Below are 16,035 nucleotides of genomic sequence, written 5' to 3'. Positions count from 1 at the left end.
CAAAATGTTTACCACAGTGTCTGGCTCAAATGTTAGTGGGTTTTTTTTAATTTTTTTTTAATGTTTATTTATTTTTGATACAGAGAGAGACAGAGCATGAGAGGGGGAGGGGCAGAGAGAGAAGGAGACACAGAACTGGAAGCAGCTCCAGGCTCTGAGCTAGCTGTCAGCACAGAGCCCGACGCGGGGCTCGAACCCACGAACGTGAGATCTGACCTGAGCCGAAGTCGGAGGCTTAACCGACTGAGCCACCCAGGCGCCCCTAGTGGGTTTTTTTTTAAATAAAATAGTTGGCAATACAGAAACATATCAAATAGGATAAAAGTCTTTTTTAATATCCTCACCCCCAAATGATTAGTAGGGTCCAAGCTATTATTATTCCAATTTTTTTTTCTTAGCACATAGTATTAATTACATAAAAGGATTTTCACTGTCTTACCTGTTACATTTTACAATAAGTATATTTTGGACATCATTCCATGCCAGTGCACTGGGAGCTACCTTATTCTTTAACAGCCACCCAATATTCCATAGCATTTGGATTCTTTTTTTTTATTTCTTTAACATTTTTATTATTTATTTTTGAGAGACAGAGACAGATCATGAGCAGGGGAGGGCTAGAGAGAGAGACACACACAGAATTGGAAGCAGGCTCCAGGCTCTGAGCTGTCAGCACAGAGCCGGATGCAGAGCTCGAACCCACAAACTGTGAGATCATGACCTGAGCTGAAGTGAGAAGCTTATCCGACTGAGCCACCCAGGCACCCCTTGAGGGCTTATTATTTGCCAGGAACTGTTCTAGACCCTGGGGATACAGTGATAAATGAGACAGCCATGGCAGTTTCTGCCTGTTTGGGGCTTGCATTTTAGGGGAAGAGATGAGGATGGGGTAACAGGCAAATCAGAGGGCAGTTGTTATAAGAGGCTGAAGTAGGAAATGTGAGCAGGGTGGTGGAACCTAGCACAAGGTATTCAGGGAAGGTTTCTCTGAGAAGATGACATTTAAACTGAGATCTAAAGAATGTGACAAAGGTAGCCATGCAAAGAGAGGGGTGAGGAAGAAACCAGGCAAATGGTCTAGTGGGTACAAAAGCCCCAAGGAATGAAAGTTATCTTCATCATTCAGGGGGCATTTGAGAATCCATGGTATGCCAGGCTGCATTCTAGGCACTGGGGTTACAGGACAGAACCAAACAAGTTCCTACCCTCACGGAGCTTACTGTAGATGTGTAACAGAGAAACAGAGACTGACAACAAGCAAATGGGGGAACATATGAGGTCAGATAGTTATAAGAGATGGGGTGCTCTTTTTTTCAGTCAACAAAGTTAATTCTTTTTTAAGTTTATTTATTTTGGAGCGAGAGAGGGAGGGAGAGAATCCCAAGCAGGCTCTATGCCCAGCATAGAGCCCCACATGGGACTCAATCTCACAAACTGTGAGATCATGACCTGAAATCAAGAGTCAGACACTTAGTGGTGCCTGGGTGGCCCAGTCCATTAAGCATCCGACTTCAGCTCAGGTCACTCACAGTTCGAGGGTTCAAGCCAAGCATCTGATTCTGTGCTGATAGCACAGATCCTGGAGCCTGTTTCAGATTCTGTGTCTCCCTCTCTCTCTGCCCCTCCCTTGCTTGTGCTGTCTCTCTATCTCTTAAAAGTAAATAAATGTAAAAAAAAAAAAGTAAATAAAAAAGAGTCAGACTCTTAACTGACTGAGCTGCCCAGGCAACCCTGGGGTGCTGGTTTCACTTGAAAAGCCAGGACAGTCTTCTCTGAAGAGGTGATTCTTGAGTGGAGACCTAATAAAGACCTTTACAAGCCATTTGAATATCTACAGGAGAAAAGGAGGTACAATAACCCTGTGGCTGGAGAGTCCTTGTCCTGTGAGTGAGCAATAAAATGATGGTTAATGAGATTAGAGATGAAATCAGATCCCGTGGCACCTGGAAGCCATGTTGAGAATTTTTGAATTTATTCTTGGGGGTGGAGGGTTATAAGCAGAGAATGTGATCAGATTTTTTTTTTTTTGAGAGACAGAGACAGCAGGAGCATGGGAGGATCAGAGAGAGAGGGAGACACAGAATCCAAAGCAGGCTCCAGGCTCTGAACTAGCTGTCAGCACAGAGCCCAACGCTTGAACCCACGAACAGAGACCATGACCTGAGCTGAAGCCCGACGCCCAACCAACTGAGCCACCCAGGCGCCCCTCAGATTTTTTTTTAATTATTCTGGATGCTGTGTTGAAAAGAGACTGTAGAGGGGCCATCGTATAAATGGGGGGGGGGGACCAGATAGGAGGCTTTTAAAGTAACCCAGGCAAAATCAGATGGTGGCTTGCTCTTATTTGGAAGCAGTGAGGGTGATGGAGAAAATGAATGTCCTTGAATATGCATCTTTGTTCACATATACAAGTATCAAATTGTTAAATATAAAGTCTTAGAATTAGAAATTGAATCACTGAGCCAATGACACCCTGGTGGCAACAAGCACAGCCAGCACCCGGACCTTTGGTTCTAAATTCCATTCTCCACTGAAAGAAACCAGGCGTATTGGGAAAATGGCTGTTTCCAAGGCTGTAGCAGGGAAGGTACAAGATGAGCCTGGAACTTGTGCCAGAAAATAAAGGACTGCTCAGAAATGTCAAACAAAGGAGCCAGCTTGAAGTGACTTCCACTGTCCAAATCAGGGACAATTCAGCATCAAAACAATCATAGTAACAGATTATTACCTACTGAATGAAATGATATCTATAAGTACATACTAACATTAACTAAAGAAACCAATATGAAAGGAAAGCTCTTGCTCACAGCAGGAGGTTAGAAAACCATTTCCGATCAGTAATCGTTGATTCCGGTGGGTATCACTCATGGATACTAAAACTAATGGATAAAAGTTTGATGAGAAACAGGCTGTTTATATAGTTTAAAAGTATGTTCCAATATGATATTTATTAATTACAAAGAAAAAAGTAGTAACGTAGTAGAATTGTAGGGAATACTAGAAGATAACATTTGAAGCCCACTGCCCAAGTGGTCCCTCTGGAACAAAGTTTCTCACCATCTTTAAGGAGTTCTTAAAATTTTTTCTTGGGGCGCCTGGGTGGCTCAGTCGGTTAAGCGGCTGGCTTCGGCTCAGGTCATGATCTCACGGTTCATGGGTTCAAGCCCTGCATCGGGCTTTGTGCTGACAGCTAACTCAGAGCCTGGAGCCTGTTTCAGATTCTGTGTCTCCCTCTCTCTCTCGCCCTCCCCTGCTCACGCTGTCTCTCTCTCTGTCTCTCAAAAAAAAATTTTTTTTTCTTTAACAAACACAAGACAACATCATGTGCTTTCTGATATATTAAACTGAGAAAACACAACATCAATTCAGCAGTAATGCATAATCATGAGGAAATATCAGATAAATGTAAACAGATAACCACAGTGGTCTTTATTGTTCAAAAATGTCCATGTCATAAAAGACAAAGGAAGGCTAAGAAGCATTTCAGGTCAAAGGAGACTAAGAGACATGAAAACTAAATTCAGTATTTTGGATCCTGGAACAGAATGAAAGTTGTTATGAAGGAGACTATTGGGACAAGTTGCAAGATTTGAATAAGGACTGTAGATTAGAGAAAGCAACATGACAAAAGGTTATTAGTTGGTGAATCTGGAAGAAAAGTAAGCAAGAGTTTTTTCATTATTCAAAGTTTTTTTTTTTACCTCCGGCCTCCAGCCCCAGTGAGGGAGGAGGGCCCATAATTACAGGCTTTTCGAAGGAGGTACTACCACTCAGCTCAATCCACATGCCATGCACATACTTCCAAACCCCAGTGTTGGCTCCAGGCCATGTGGGTGTAAGAGATTCCCTGAAGGGAACCTAGATGCCCCCTTCTTTGATCTTTTCTTTGAACTTAACCCTTAGAAGCTCTGAACTCATAAAACGTCTCTGCTGCCAGGGACCTTGCTGTTCAGCTGGTCCAACCCCCTCCATTTACATTATGCTGGGAATCCAAGGCCAGAGAGAAGGAGTGACTCACGCCAGGGAATACACTAGGTGGGAGTCCAGAACTCCTAGATCTCAGTAGGGCTTGGGCCGCCAAACCCAGTCCTGACGGCCTCCTCCTGATCTTGCCCCAGCCTTACCTGACTTTGGCATATGGTCTGGAGCCCTTCACTCAATACACCCTGGCTGACCAATTGTAAGCCTTAACCCACCCCCTAAAAGAGTAGCTCACATTCTACTTAAGGGAATAACCCTAATAAATTCACACACATAACTGAGAACTTACTGTGTGCAGGTACTGTGCTAAAGCCCTAAACAGAAACTATCAACTCATCTAATCCTCACAAAACTTTGTTTTTTTTTTTAATGTTTTATTTATTTTTAATACAGAGAGAGACAGAGCATGAGAGGGGGAGGGGCAGAGAGAGAAGGAGACACAGAACTGGAAGCAGGCTCCAGGCTCTGAGCTAGCTGTTAGCACAGAGCCTGACGCAGGGCTCGAACCCACGAATGTGAGATCTGACCTGAGCCGAAGCCAGAGGCTTAACCGACTGAGCCACCCAGGCGCCCCTAATCCTCACAAAACTTTGATGTCTATATAATTATTGTTTCCACTTACAGATGAGGAAACTGAGGCCTATATGGGTCAACAACTTACCCAAGGTCACACACGGAGTATGCACCTGGGAAATCTGACTGTACATTAACTTCTAGGCCTAACTGCCTCTTCATACCTTAGACACACTCAGCAAAAATGCAAGGAACATTTTATGAACACCTACTATGTGCAGAACACTGCACTAGACACTATGGGGCTCGCAAATTGAGCCCCACTGGAGAGATGTGGAGAGGATTTGCAGGAGATCGTCTACACTGTTAGGAAGTTGAGGGAGGCTTCTTGGAAGAGACATCTGAGAGAGACTTTGAAAGATGACTCTGAGGGTCTCTCTGAGAGAGATCTTGTGTCTGAAGGATTTATAGGATCCCAACAAATAATGATGGAAAGAAGGTGTCTTGGGATGAACTGAGGAGGGTTCAGCATGAGTAACAGGGAGCAACAGGGTTTCAGTAGAGGGCAGGTTATGACCAGGGAGCAACGGAATCTCGGGCTTGAAAGCTAAGTGGAGGCCGTACTGTGAAAGACTTTGATGACAAAGTAATGAGTTTGGGGGAGCCACTGAGATCTTTGACCAGAAGTGTAGGTCAAGTTGAAGTTATTAAAAGTTCTGGCCAGTGCCTGGCAGAGCACCTGGCTGGGACTCTGTGAGCCTGAGCCAGCAGCTTCCATGACCCCTGTATTGATGTGATGGCACAGCCGAGCACCAGAACTGAGTCCCTAGGCCATCTGCTCGAGCTTACAGCCTATGGAATTCAGTTCTCAGAGCCAGGTGGCCAATGTTCTCTTAGCCTTCATTCTGCCCTCCTGTGCTCTCTTCTCCATACTTCCCCCATTCCCAGGGTGGTCAGATGAGGAACCTGGGTCCCATCCCAGAGAGGGTTTGAGCTTAGAGCTGAAAATAAGGCCCATAGACAAGAAAAGGAGCAAGGGTTTTCTGAATTCCAAAAGGATTCAGACAGGATATGAAGGGAGGGGGGTCAGGGCCATGGCAGGGATTCCTCGAGGACTATGGAGTCCTTTCTTGCCAGATGTGCTCCTGCTGGGACCAGATATGGAGATGTACTCCAGAGGGAGTTGGGGCTGTGGGAAGAGCCAGAATATGTACACTGAGAAGGGCATCTTTCTGGAGACTGAGGGGCTTCCTGAGCCAAAGGGTACCCCTAAGATATGGATCCCCAAGATAAGAGCCCAGAAGTTCCAGCTCCCTAAAAATTTCCCTACCACGAATGAAGATGTGAAGCACCAGGGATAGACAGGGGAGTAGAAGAGAAACATTTCCCTGAAACACACTTCCATTTCTGGGGAATTAAATGGAGGGCTAGGTGCTATTCCCACACACCAGGCAGAAGTGTAGCCTATCCCTAGGGAGGGAAAGGCAAGCCTGCAAGCTCAGGAGCCACCCTACCCCCACCCTGCTCGTGTTGTGAGCCAGGGCCCACACTTACCAATGAAGCTTCCTCTCCTGCTCCTGGGGCTGGATCTGCAGTGATGCTCTTAGAGAATGCTCCTTAAATAGGGCCCCCTCCCCGCCCTACTAGCCAACTCCCACCCCCGCCCCATGCTGCTCTTCTGAGAAAGGAGGAAGGTGTGGGAGGGCTGGGCACCTTGCCCAGAGAGCCCTTTCTGACCTTCAGCAAGAGCGGGGACCTCCTATTATTCCCCCATCCTTTCGAAGTGTCCCCTTCTTCACTTGAGTCTCTGACTGAGTCCCTCCCACCCCTTGAGATCAGCCAGCTGGGCTTTATCTCTGCCCTTAATGTCTAGGATATCTTCCCTTTATGCCTAATTCAAGCCCAATTCCTCATTCTGAGGTTGGATGATGGGGAATTGATGTTCTAGAAGAAGCTTCGGCATAGGCTTCTAAGCTTTTTCCCTTTGGCAGAGGGGACCTAGGCCTCCAAACATCAGCTGCAAAACTCACTTGAGGGAATGAGAAGAGAAGAGTCGTCATGTCACCTTCTTTTACCTTATGTGGCTTCCAGCGGCACCCAGAGGGCAGGTGGAAGTCTGTTTCCATCTTGGAGATGGAGAGATTGAGACCTGGGGGAACAAAAAATGAGTGGCTTAAAGCCAGCTATGGAATGCCAAGCAGGACAAGCGTTCATGTGTTTTACAGTTCATGTGTATCCTTGGGTCTGTGGTGGTCCCTCTCAGCCCATCCTCTATCCTCTGACCCCAGAACCAAACCCCTGCTGCACAGACTTGGGACCCTTCAGGATCTGAGCTAGGAATCAAGGGGCTCCCCCTAAGAGGTCTTTCCCATCATCCTTCTTCCAAAGCTTAGGAAGTTCTTTCTGGTATCTAGCTACATCCAACTGCCATCCATGAAACAGGCCATAGGGGAGGGGGACGAAAGGCACTGGGATGGCTACAGAGATCTTGGGCCTGAACTAGGGACAGCTCTAAGGAAACTTGAAAGTTCCCGTAATGGGGGTGGTAGAGAGAGAAGAGTCATAAGCATTGTGCAATGTGGCGGGGTGGGGGGACAGCCAAGACTTTAAAGGGCTGGCAGAGGCCTGAAGCCGATGAAGTTAACCTTCACCCCCTTCCCAGGGGCCAGCCTAGCTCAAGTTCAAAGTGGCTGTCACCCCACCCCTCATTAACCCTAGAAGCACCAGGCTGGTAGCAGTGTTTTTATGGGAGGCAGGACGCCAAATGTGCTCCTCCCTCCCTCCCCTTTCCTGCTCTCTGAATGTCTAGCTTTTTGAGGCCAGAGGATCCTGGTGAGGGGAGGTGGGAGCCTACATCGAGGGACAGAACTGGAAGCTTCAGTCCTTAGTCCTTCTCCCTTAGGGGACAAGAATGGATGGGACTTTCTACCTTGGACTATGAGCTCCTGAGGGCAGTGACAGTCTCTGCCTCCCCAGCACCTTATGAGGGTACTGGCTGAAGGGGCTCATCCCTGTTGATTGGGGATGAGCTAGCTTATCCTTGAAGGGAACTCTTTCCTTCATGACCCATTGCAGGATTCCTGGGAAGGGATGGCTGTGGGCTTCCCCACAGGATAGCGCCGGGAAGCTGAGGCAGCAGGAACAGAAAGAAGAAGCTGAGGCCTTGCTGGGTCCTGGAGTTCAGTTGTCCTTTCCTAAATGAGAAGTCCTGTCAACATGGTCATTAAGGCCTTGGGAGTAGGCCTAAAGGCTGTCCTGGATCTGAGCTCAGGTCCATCCTCACCCAGAACACCTGCTCCCCGCTGCCCTCATCCAACCAGGCATCATGGTCCCAAGACCCAGACCCTGCAACCCACCCTAATTTGGGGGAATAAATGCATCGCTGATAAAAGAACGCAAAGGGGACAGATACGGTGGATAAGTCATCACCTAAGAGTTGATTGGGTGACGGGGCTTGAACCTAGATCTAAAGGGAGAGGAGACACTGGATTTGGAAAGAACAGGAGGTCTGGGTGTAAGGGGCGACCAGATACAACCAGGGAGCCAGGCCTATGGAAGAACGGTAGAGATAAGGGGAGGGGAAAAGCTATAGGATTTGAGGGGATAGATTTGGGGGCAAGGAAGGTGGACGGGAAGGCACTGGGTGGGGTCGAAAAGTTCTTCGTCTTTGGCAGTTGACAAACTAGGCGGGGATACCGTCAGTCACTGCGACTCCACCCACTGGCGGGACCTCCACACCTCATTCGTCCCAACCCTCAACAAAAATGGCCGCCGCGGGAGCCTGTCCAAAACCCTGAGACAAATGAAAATAGGAGCAGAAGCCCCGCCCTGTTATGGGCATTTGCCCTTCTCAAAAATGGCTACCGATGCGCTTCTGGAAGGGAACCGCTCTGGGCCCCGCCTTTGATCTCGTTGGTGGGGCTGGGGGATGAGAGCTGTACCGCGCGGGACAAGTCGCCGGCGGCGTCCGACGGAGCAGGTGATTTCCCCTCCGGCCCCTGGCCTAAAGGCTAGGAGAGTCGCGGAGAACGCTGACCCAGGGTGCCCGTCTTGTGTGTTCCCCCACGGTACTCCCTGGGGCCCGTCGGCCCCCATCTCTGATTCTTGCCATGGCCTGTATCAAGGCACATCCCAGCTTACTCAGGCCTCCCTAGTCTTGTGTCATCAGGGCTGCAACCGCTTTCCGGTGTCCTTGGGCCCACTATTCTGGACCTTTAGGGGTATCCCGCTAGCTTGTTTAGGAAGCTCCTGCTTCAGGGGTGGGCCGTCATTGCGGTTCCACTTCCTGTACACCCCGCCATCCCCGTTTGTGTGCCCATCTGACTTTAGATGCCGGAATCCCTTGTAGCCCTCAGTGTCCTTGGTGCCTCTAAGACTTCATTTGGGGGTCAGAGGACAATAATGTCCTCTGGAACCTGCACTATGGGACTAGGGCTCTAAGAGCTGGGCTTCATAGTGGCAGGGAAGGCAGTGAAGACCTCCATGCTAGACCCTCTGAGTGCCCACACTGGTTCCTAGGACTCCTCCCACATGGCCTCCTGCCCTCCCTCCACCTTGAGCACTGCCCCACCTCAAGGGAACAGCATGGAGCTCCTTCCCCCATTCTCACTTAAATTGGTCCAGAGGGTCTGTACTGAGCATCTGGAGAGTCCAGGCTTAGGCCTGGTCCTGAGGGCACTCTCACTGGCCAGCCAGGGACAGTGAGGATGGGGCAGTCAGGGTTGGCTACAGAGAGGAAGTGAGTCCCGCAGAATGAGAGGCAGAGGGAAAGAAGGCATTCTGAGTGGGGAAAATGGCGTGAGCAAAGATTCTGAGGTAGGCTTGAGGACAAGCTAGGCAGGACAGGAGGATCAGAACGTGGGCTGGGGCCACATCATTTGCTTCGTGAGAGGTGGTGCAGCATAGTGTCAACAGGAAGGGTTCTGGGGCTAGACTCCTTGGGTGTAAATGTGCCATTAACTTACTGTGTAACCTTGGGCAAGTTACTTAGCCTCTCAGTGTCTCCATTTCCTTGTGGGTAAAATGGGATAGTATAATAATATTAGTATCTATATTTTAGGGTTATTGTGATGATTAGGTAAGTTAATACATGTAAAATGCATAAAACAATCCCTGGCACAGTGTGAGCATTCAGGAAATGCTAACTATTATTACCGTCATCAGTCATCAGGGGTGTTTAAACAGGACTCATGACAAGATGATGATCGCATTTCATGGATGCTAATAAACCAGTGAGCCCTGATTTGAAGCGCCCAGGAAATAATGGAGATCTGCGGACTATATCCAGAATTTGAAAAGTCTCATGGAACTCATGTTCTTTCTTACCTGGGAGAAGCCCGGCTGCTTAGGCTTCCCCAGCTCAGAGACTAGAGGAGAACTATTAGGAGAAACTTCTGGGCAGAAAAGCAATGCTGAGGAAAGCTTGGGGGATGGAGAAGGGTGAAAGAAAGGAGCAAGCTTTGAAGGCTGGGTAAAGTTTGGGCATCCTCGGAAGAGGAGAAGGGAGGTGTTGCCTTAGGAGATAAGCTGGAGCAAAAGCTTAGGTGAGGAAGACTTTCTTTTGGGACACAGTGAGGAGTTTCCAATAACAACTCCTTGGGATCACACAAATCCCTTCTCCCCTAGAAACTAGACTTTCTGGCAGCAGCCTTTGTCCCTGCAGAGATTGCCAGGCAATTGACAGCAGCCAGGACTTGAGGGACCCCAGGGTGGATGTAGGGCTCTGTAGGGGGCTGACGCCTTGGGGGAACTACATAATGGGATCTGGTCCCCCTGGCGTGAGTGGTTCTGCTCCTCGCTAGGGCCCAGGCTAGAGTCTAGAGTAAGAGTCAGACATTCCTCCTGGTAGCCTAGAGCTTCTCAGTTCTGCTATCCAAAGTGACCCCTGTGCCGTCACAGCAACACAGGGGACCCAGGAACTGTGATCACAGATTGAAGCTCTGTCTAAACCCACTTGGAAGTTTTCATATCCTCTCATCTCCTGGAATATACACTCAGCTAGGTGACCTGGATTTAAATCTGAAGTACCACAGTCCAGCCAAGTGATGTTGGGCAAATCATTAAACTCACTGAGCTTTAGTTCCTTCATCTGTAAAGCAGGGAGTAACTGTTTATTGGGTGTCCTACTTCATGGGATACTCAGTATACACTGACTAGTAAGCCAGGAGTGTAGTCCCTGCCCTCATGAAATGACTGGAAGAAACATTAAACATTGCCCTGATAATGATTTAATGATACCTATGAAAAGTTCTGCTAAATAAGGAAAAGTGTAGTCCGCAGTGAGGGTGTAAGAGGGAGGGACCAAAGCAGTTCTAGAGGGTCAGGGGCAGCATCCCTTGAGGCAGGAAATTTTAAACTGACACCCAATAGGTGAGGAGGTGGTGGACAAGTGAAGGGGTGGAGACGGAAGGTTGCCCAGGCAGAAGAAGCAGTTTGTGGAAAGGCTCTTGCCATGAAAGAGGTTGAATGTTGGCAAACTGAAAGAAACACAAGGAGGATGGGAATGATCTGGGGAGGGTGTAGTGCCTGGTGAGGCTTAGAGAGACTGCAGGCAGGGTTAAGGTCCTGAACTGAGGCCACAAAAAGAATCTGGGTTAATCAGAAGGGAAGTGGAGGCTGGCTCAGTTGGTTACGGATCCACTGGTTAAGCTCCAAGCCTCGCAGTGGGCTCTGCACCGATGGTGCCTGATTGGGATTCTCTCTCTCCTTCTCTCTCTGCCTCTTTCTTGCTTGTGCTTTCTCTCTCTCCCAAAAATAAATAAATAAAAAGAAGGGAATTAGGAAGTTGCTGATAGATATTAAGCAGGAAAAACATGACTTTTTTATTTTAACAGATAACACAACTGTGATCTTTGTAAAGAATAGGTTCTTGGGGGCACCTGGGTGGCTCAGTAGGTTAAGCATCTGACTTCAGCTCAGGTCATGATCTCACAGTTTGTGAGTTCAAGCCATGCTTTGGGTGAGCCCTGCTTCTCTCTCTTCTCTCTCTCTCTGTCCCCCACTCACACACTTTCTCTCTAAAAAAAAAAAATAGGTTCTTGGTTGGGGGGAGGCTCTTGGGTGGCTTAGTCATTTTTAGTCATTTAAGCATGTGACTCTTGATTTTAGCTCAGGTCGTGATATCACAGTTTGTGAGATAGAGGCCTGTGTTGAGTACTGTGCTAACAGCACAGAGACTGCTTGGGATTCTCTCCCACTTTCTGCCTCTTCCCCGCTTGCACATGCATACATGCTCTTGCTCGCTCTCAAAATAAATAAACTTAAACAAAAATAGGTTCTTGAGGAAAAGACAGTAGTGTGGGAAGTGTTAGGAAGCTCTGGCAGTGAAGGCAAAAGGTGGAACAGGATGGGAGGAGGGATGTAGAAGCACATATGTTGAGATGATGGTCAGGCCTTGGTAACTGGATACGGGAAGGTAAGGGGTAGGATGGTTCGAAGGATAGTTCCCAGACTTGTGACAGGAGCAGCTAGGTAGATACATGGACATGCATTTACTGATGACAGAATTGGAGGAGCAAAGGACGTGGGAGAATGTCAGTTTGGAACACATTAAGTCACTCACACGGAGGTGTCAGAGAGGTAGATATGCAAATGTGTAGCTCCGAGGAGGGAACTGGGCTAAGAGACTGGCATTTGAGGATTGGTGACATAGAATTGGTTCATAAAGATGTGGCTCAGACAATGTCTTCCAGGCGGAGAGGGGGTGCAGAGTGAGAGGTGCAGAGCAGCTTTGAGCCTGAGCTTTCCTGCCAGCAGAAGAGAGGGGGACAGAGAAGGGAGCTTGGGATGAAAGGGCCAGAGAGGTAGAAGAGAAGCAGGAGAGTGTGATGCCTCAGAAACTAACATTGATACTGCTTCATAAAGCAAATGTTAAGTGAAACCATAAGAAATTGCCTTTCCTTCCTTCCTTACTTTCCTTCCTTCCTCCCTTCCTTCCTTCCTTCCTTCCCTTCACTTCTTTCTGTTGATCAAAAACAGGCTTTATTGGCAAGCTTGTAGGGTTCAACCTGAATAGACCAAAGCTGAAAAAGTAACTCATGGCCTTAGACTGAGAAATTTTGGTAGAGTTGTTGTAACAGAAGCCAGATGAACTGTGGAGAATGGATAGAAAAGAGACTAACAAGGGAATAGAATTGACAGGATTGGTGATCGGCTGAGTGTAGCAGGTGTTGAGAGGGGGTGAAATCAAGGGTAATTCCCAAGTTTCAGGTTTGGTGGCTGAGTGAGTGAATGGTTGGGTCAGCCAATGAAGTAGGATGGGGGATGTACACTAATCATGAAAATATTGTTGAGTGTGGGGTAGATGGAATTTGAGATACCTCTGAGGCTTCAGAGTGGGTTGATGAGCTGACAGTTGGACCTGTGGGTCTAGAGCCGTTCATTACCATCTATGTGTTCCTGACTCCCACAGATGGATTTTTGGGAGTCAAAAGCATGTAGGTGTAAATGAACTCAGTCAGTATGTATTTACTGAGCACCTACTAAGTGCTAGGGTTACATCAGTGAATAAGACAAAGTCCCCCTGTACCTTGGAGATTATTACATTCTATGAGGGAGGTCAGACAACTGGCAAACATAAAATAACATAAAGCTGTAGTAAATGACACATAGAAAATAAAGCAGGGTAAGGGATTAGGAAGTAGGAGGAATACCTATTTTTGGTAGGTTAGTCAGGGGAGGTCTGTTTCAGAGGTTAACATTTGACCAGAGCCCCAGAGGAAGCGAGAGGATGGATATATGAAGGAGACAGGTAGGAAGAAACTGGGCAAGTTCGAGGACCAGCAAGGAGGCTGGTGGGGCAGGAGTGGAGTGAGTGGTGAGGTTGGAGAGGCAGGCAAAGGCCAAACCTTGTTGGGTTTTATGGGCTTTGGGAAGGAAAATGGAGAGGCCTTTGTAGCTAGCCTTTTGTGCAGGAAGAGAGAATTCCTGAAAGACTTCCCCTTCTATCAGAGCCATATAGCCAGAAAAGCCCCTTTGTGCAGAGGGTGGGTGGCCGATTCTGGGTGGGGGGAGGCTGTGCTTGGTCCTGAGGCCTCCTCCTTGGGGGGCTAGACAATGGGCCCCTTGTGGTTAGATCTGAGGGCCAAGTAGCCCTCTCAATGATGGGATTCCTCAGCCAGGAGGCATGTGACCCCAACACCTTGGCTTCTTGCCAGAGGGTCTGTGTCTGCTGTTGCGGAATGAGGTGGTGAGATGGGGAGAGGTCAGGGGGTGAGGGAAACCACTTGGGAGGCCTTCTCCTGAGACAGTGCCCAATCCTGTCTCAGGCTGAAGGAGGTAGAGAGATGGGCAGGGAGGGGGTTGTGGCTCTGCCTGAGGGTGCGGGGGCGGGCTGGAGAGCTGGAAGCTATGGACAACAAATGGTTTCCACAGCAGGGCAGGGGGGAGGAGCTGGCCACCCCTGGGCCTAGTGGGTAGGAGCAGGCAGAAGAGGGCCTGACAAACCTACATCTTCTGTCCCTTCAGAAGAAGAGAGAACATGGAGCTGGAGAGGATTGTCAGTGCAGCCCTCCTTGCCTTTGTCCAGACGCACCTCCCAGAGGCTGACCTCAGGTAGAAGCAGCTTTCCTGGGAGGATCATGCTAGGGTCCGGGTTGGAGCTGCTGGGCAGTGCTCTGGGCCCAGTGGGAAGATTGGGATGGGAAGCACTCAGCTCTATTCCTGAGGTGGGGGAGGGCTGATTATGACTTGCTGGTGGTGTGGCCCTATATCTTAACCTGTCCCTGTCACCTTTTTGGACAGATGGAAAACCAAAGCTCTGTGGGGGGATGGGATACTTTCTGGCTTCAAGACTTGAAGTCTGGCTCACGGATCCTGGGAAGCTGAGGGCTCGAGTCTCAGGCTAGGTGGGGGTGCTGGAGGTATCTGGTGTCCTACCTAGGACTTGTCCTGTCCCCTTCCTGCAGCGGCTTGGATGAGGTCATCTTCTCCTACGTGCTTGGGGTCCTGGAGGACCTGGGCCCCTCAGGGCCGTCAGAGGAGAACTTCGATATGGAGGCCTTCACTGAGATGATGGAGGCCTATGTGCCTGGCTTTGCCCACATTCCAAGGTGGGATCTGGCTGAGGTGAAGAGGGGGTGGAGGGTTGGCTGATTGTGGAGGTGGGCAGAGTTGTCCTCTTACCGCCCTCCTGTCTTTTCAGGGGCACAGTAGGGGACATGATGCAGAAGCTCTCAGGGCAGTTGAGTGGTGCCAGGAACAAAGGTAAGCTTGGGGACTGGGCACTTGGGTAACTCGTAACCCCCATGCCCCAAAGCCCTGGCAAACCTGATGCTCTCTCTGCTTCTTTAAGAGAACCTGCAGCCACAGAGCTCTGAGGTCCAAGGTCAGATGCCCATCTCCTCAGAGCCCCTGCAGCGGCCTGAAAAGCTCAAAGAAGACACTAGGGCTTCTCCTACTGCTGCTGGAGACCCCCAGGAAGAGGTACTGGTAGATGAGGGGACTGGTAAGGGAGTCAGGGGGCAGGAAAGAAGGAAGTACTGCCTCTCGTCAACATCTATGCCCACAGGCAGCCAGTGCTGAGGAGCTGCTGCCGGGGGTGGACGTACTCTTGGAGGTGTTCCCTACCTGTTCGGTGGAGCAGGCCCAGTGGGTGCTGGCCAAAGCTCGGGGAGACTTGGAAGAAGCTGTGCAGATGCTGGTAGAGGGGAAGGACGAGGGGCCTCCAGCCTGGGATGGCCCCAACCAGGTATCCTCTGCTAGACAACCCCCCTCAACCCAGGTAGCCGCAGCTACATTCCACCTTAGCATTAAGCCCCCACCCCTAGCCTATCCCTGCTTCTGCTGGTGTCCTAGGGTTTAGACTGAGCTTCCCTTCTCTGCAGGACCTGCCCAGGCGCCTCAGAGGCCCCCAAAAGGATGAACTGAAGTCATTCATCCTACAGAAGTGAGTCTGGGCTGGGCTGGGCTAGGCCCTTAGAGGGTCATCCCAGGGTGGCAGGAGCTTCACCCAGCCAGTTTTTGGCAGGTACATGATGGTGGATAGCGCAGAGGATCAGAAGATTCACCGGCCCATGGCTCCCAGGGAGGTGAGACGGTTATGGCTGCTAGAGGCATGGAGTGGGTGGGACCATCTCCTGGCTTCTGCTCCTCACTGCCCAATTGCCTCACAGGCCCCCAAGAAGCTAATCCGATACATCGATAACCAGGTAGTAAGCACCAAAGGGGAGCGATTCAAAGATGTGCGGAATCCCGAAGCCGAGGAGATGAAGGCCACATACATCAACCTTAAGCCAGCCAGAAAGTACCGCTTCCACTGAGGCATTCGCCAGACTCTGCCGGAGCCTTCTAGGCTCAGATCCCAGAGGGATGCAGGAGCCCTACACCCCTACACAGGGCCCGCCCGAACTACTGTCCCCCTTCTCTACCCTGCTCTCTACTTCGTTGCCCCACAGTGTTGACCTTCTCTTGGAGCTGCCCACGGGCACAGTAAAGGTGGCCCCAGGAAGATATGAGTGCATTCTGGTCATTTCTGCCTCAGAGCTGGGGTGCTGGGGTACTGTGTGTGTCTGACCTCTCCCAACTTCAGATCCCTTGTCTCCC

The 16,035-nt window shown here is 49.5% G+C and overlaps 1 protein-coding gene across 2 annotated transcripts; it reads left to right on the top strand.

Moving 5' to 3' along the window:
* Nucleotides 1-8,342: 8,342 nt before the first annotated feature.
* On the top strand, nt 8,343-15,944 carry CUEDC2 (CUE domain containing 2). Of its 2 annotated transcripts, none has more exons than XM_029916647.1 (9): nt 8,343-8,473; nt 13,963-14,046; nt 14,400-14,543; nt 14,636-14,697; nt 14,786-14,916; nt 15,002-15,181; nt 15,318-15,379; nt 15,461-15,521; nt 15,606-15,944. In XM_029916647.1, the coding sequence occupies exons 2-9, from the start codon at nt 13,973-13,975 to the stop codon at nt 15,750-15,752; spliced, it is 861 nt and encodes a 286-aa protein (XP_029772507.1). In that variant the 5' UTR covers nt 8,343-8,473; nt 13,963-13,972; the 3' UTR covers nt 15,753-15,944. The 2 variants fall into 2 exon arrangements, with proteins under 2 accessions (XP_029772507.1, XP_029772497.1); XM_029916637.1 differs by having other exon boundaries at nt 13,960-14,046.
* The last annotated feature ends 91 nt before the right edge of the window (nt 15,945-16,035 follow it).

The sequence above is a fragment of the Suricata suricatta genome, chromosome 2 (genome assembly GCF_006229205.1).
Source record: "Suricata suricatta isolate VVHF042 chromosome 2, meerkat_22Aug2017_6uvM2_HiC, whole genome shotgun sequence".
Lineage (NCBI taxonomy): Eukaryota > Metazoa > Chordata > Mammalia > Carnivora > Herpestidae > Suricata > Suricata suricatta.
The sequence above is the reverse complement of the archived record's forward strand: the minus strand, read 5'-3'. Positions and strand labels throughout refer to the sequence as shown.

Coding starts and splice junctions, on each gene's coding strand:
- CUEDC2 (XM_029916647.1), top strand. CDS start 13,973: ATGGAGCTGGAGAGGATTGTCAGTGCAGCCCTCCTTGCCTTTGTCCAG. Junction 14,544..14,635: donor GGCTTTGCCCACATTCCAAG/GTGGGATCTGGC, acceptor CTGTCTTTTCAG/GGGCACAGTAGGGGACATGA. Junction 14,698..14,785: donor GAGTGGTGCCAGGAACAAAG/GTAAGCTTGGGG, acceptor TGCTTCTTTAAG/AGAACCTGCAGCCACAGAGC.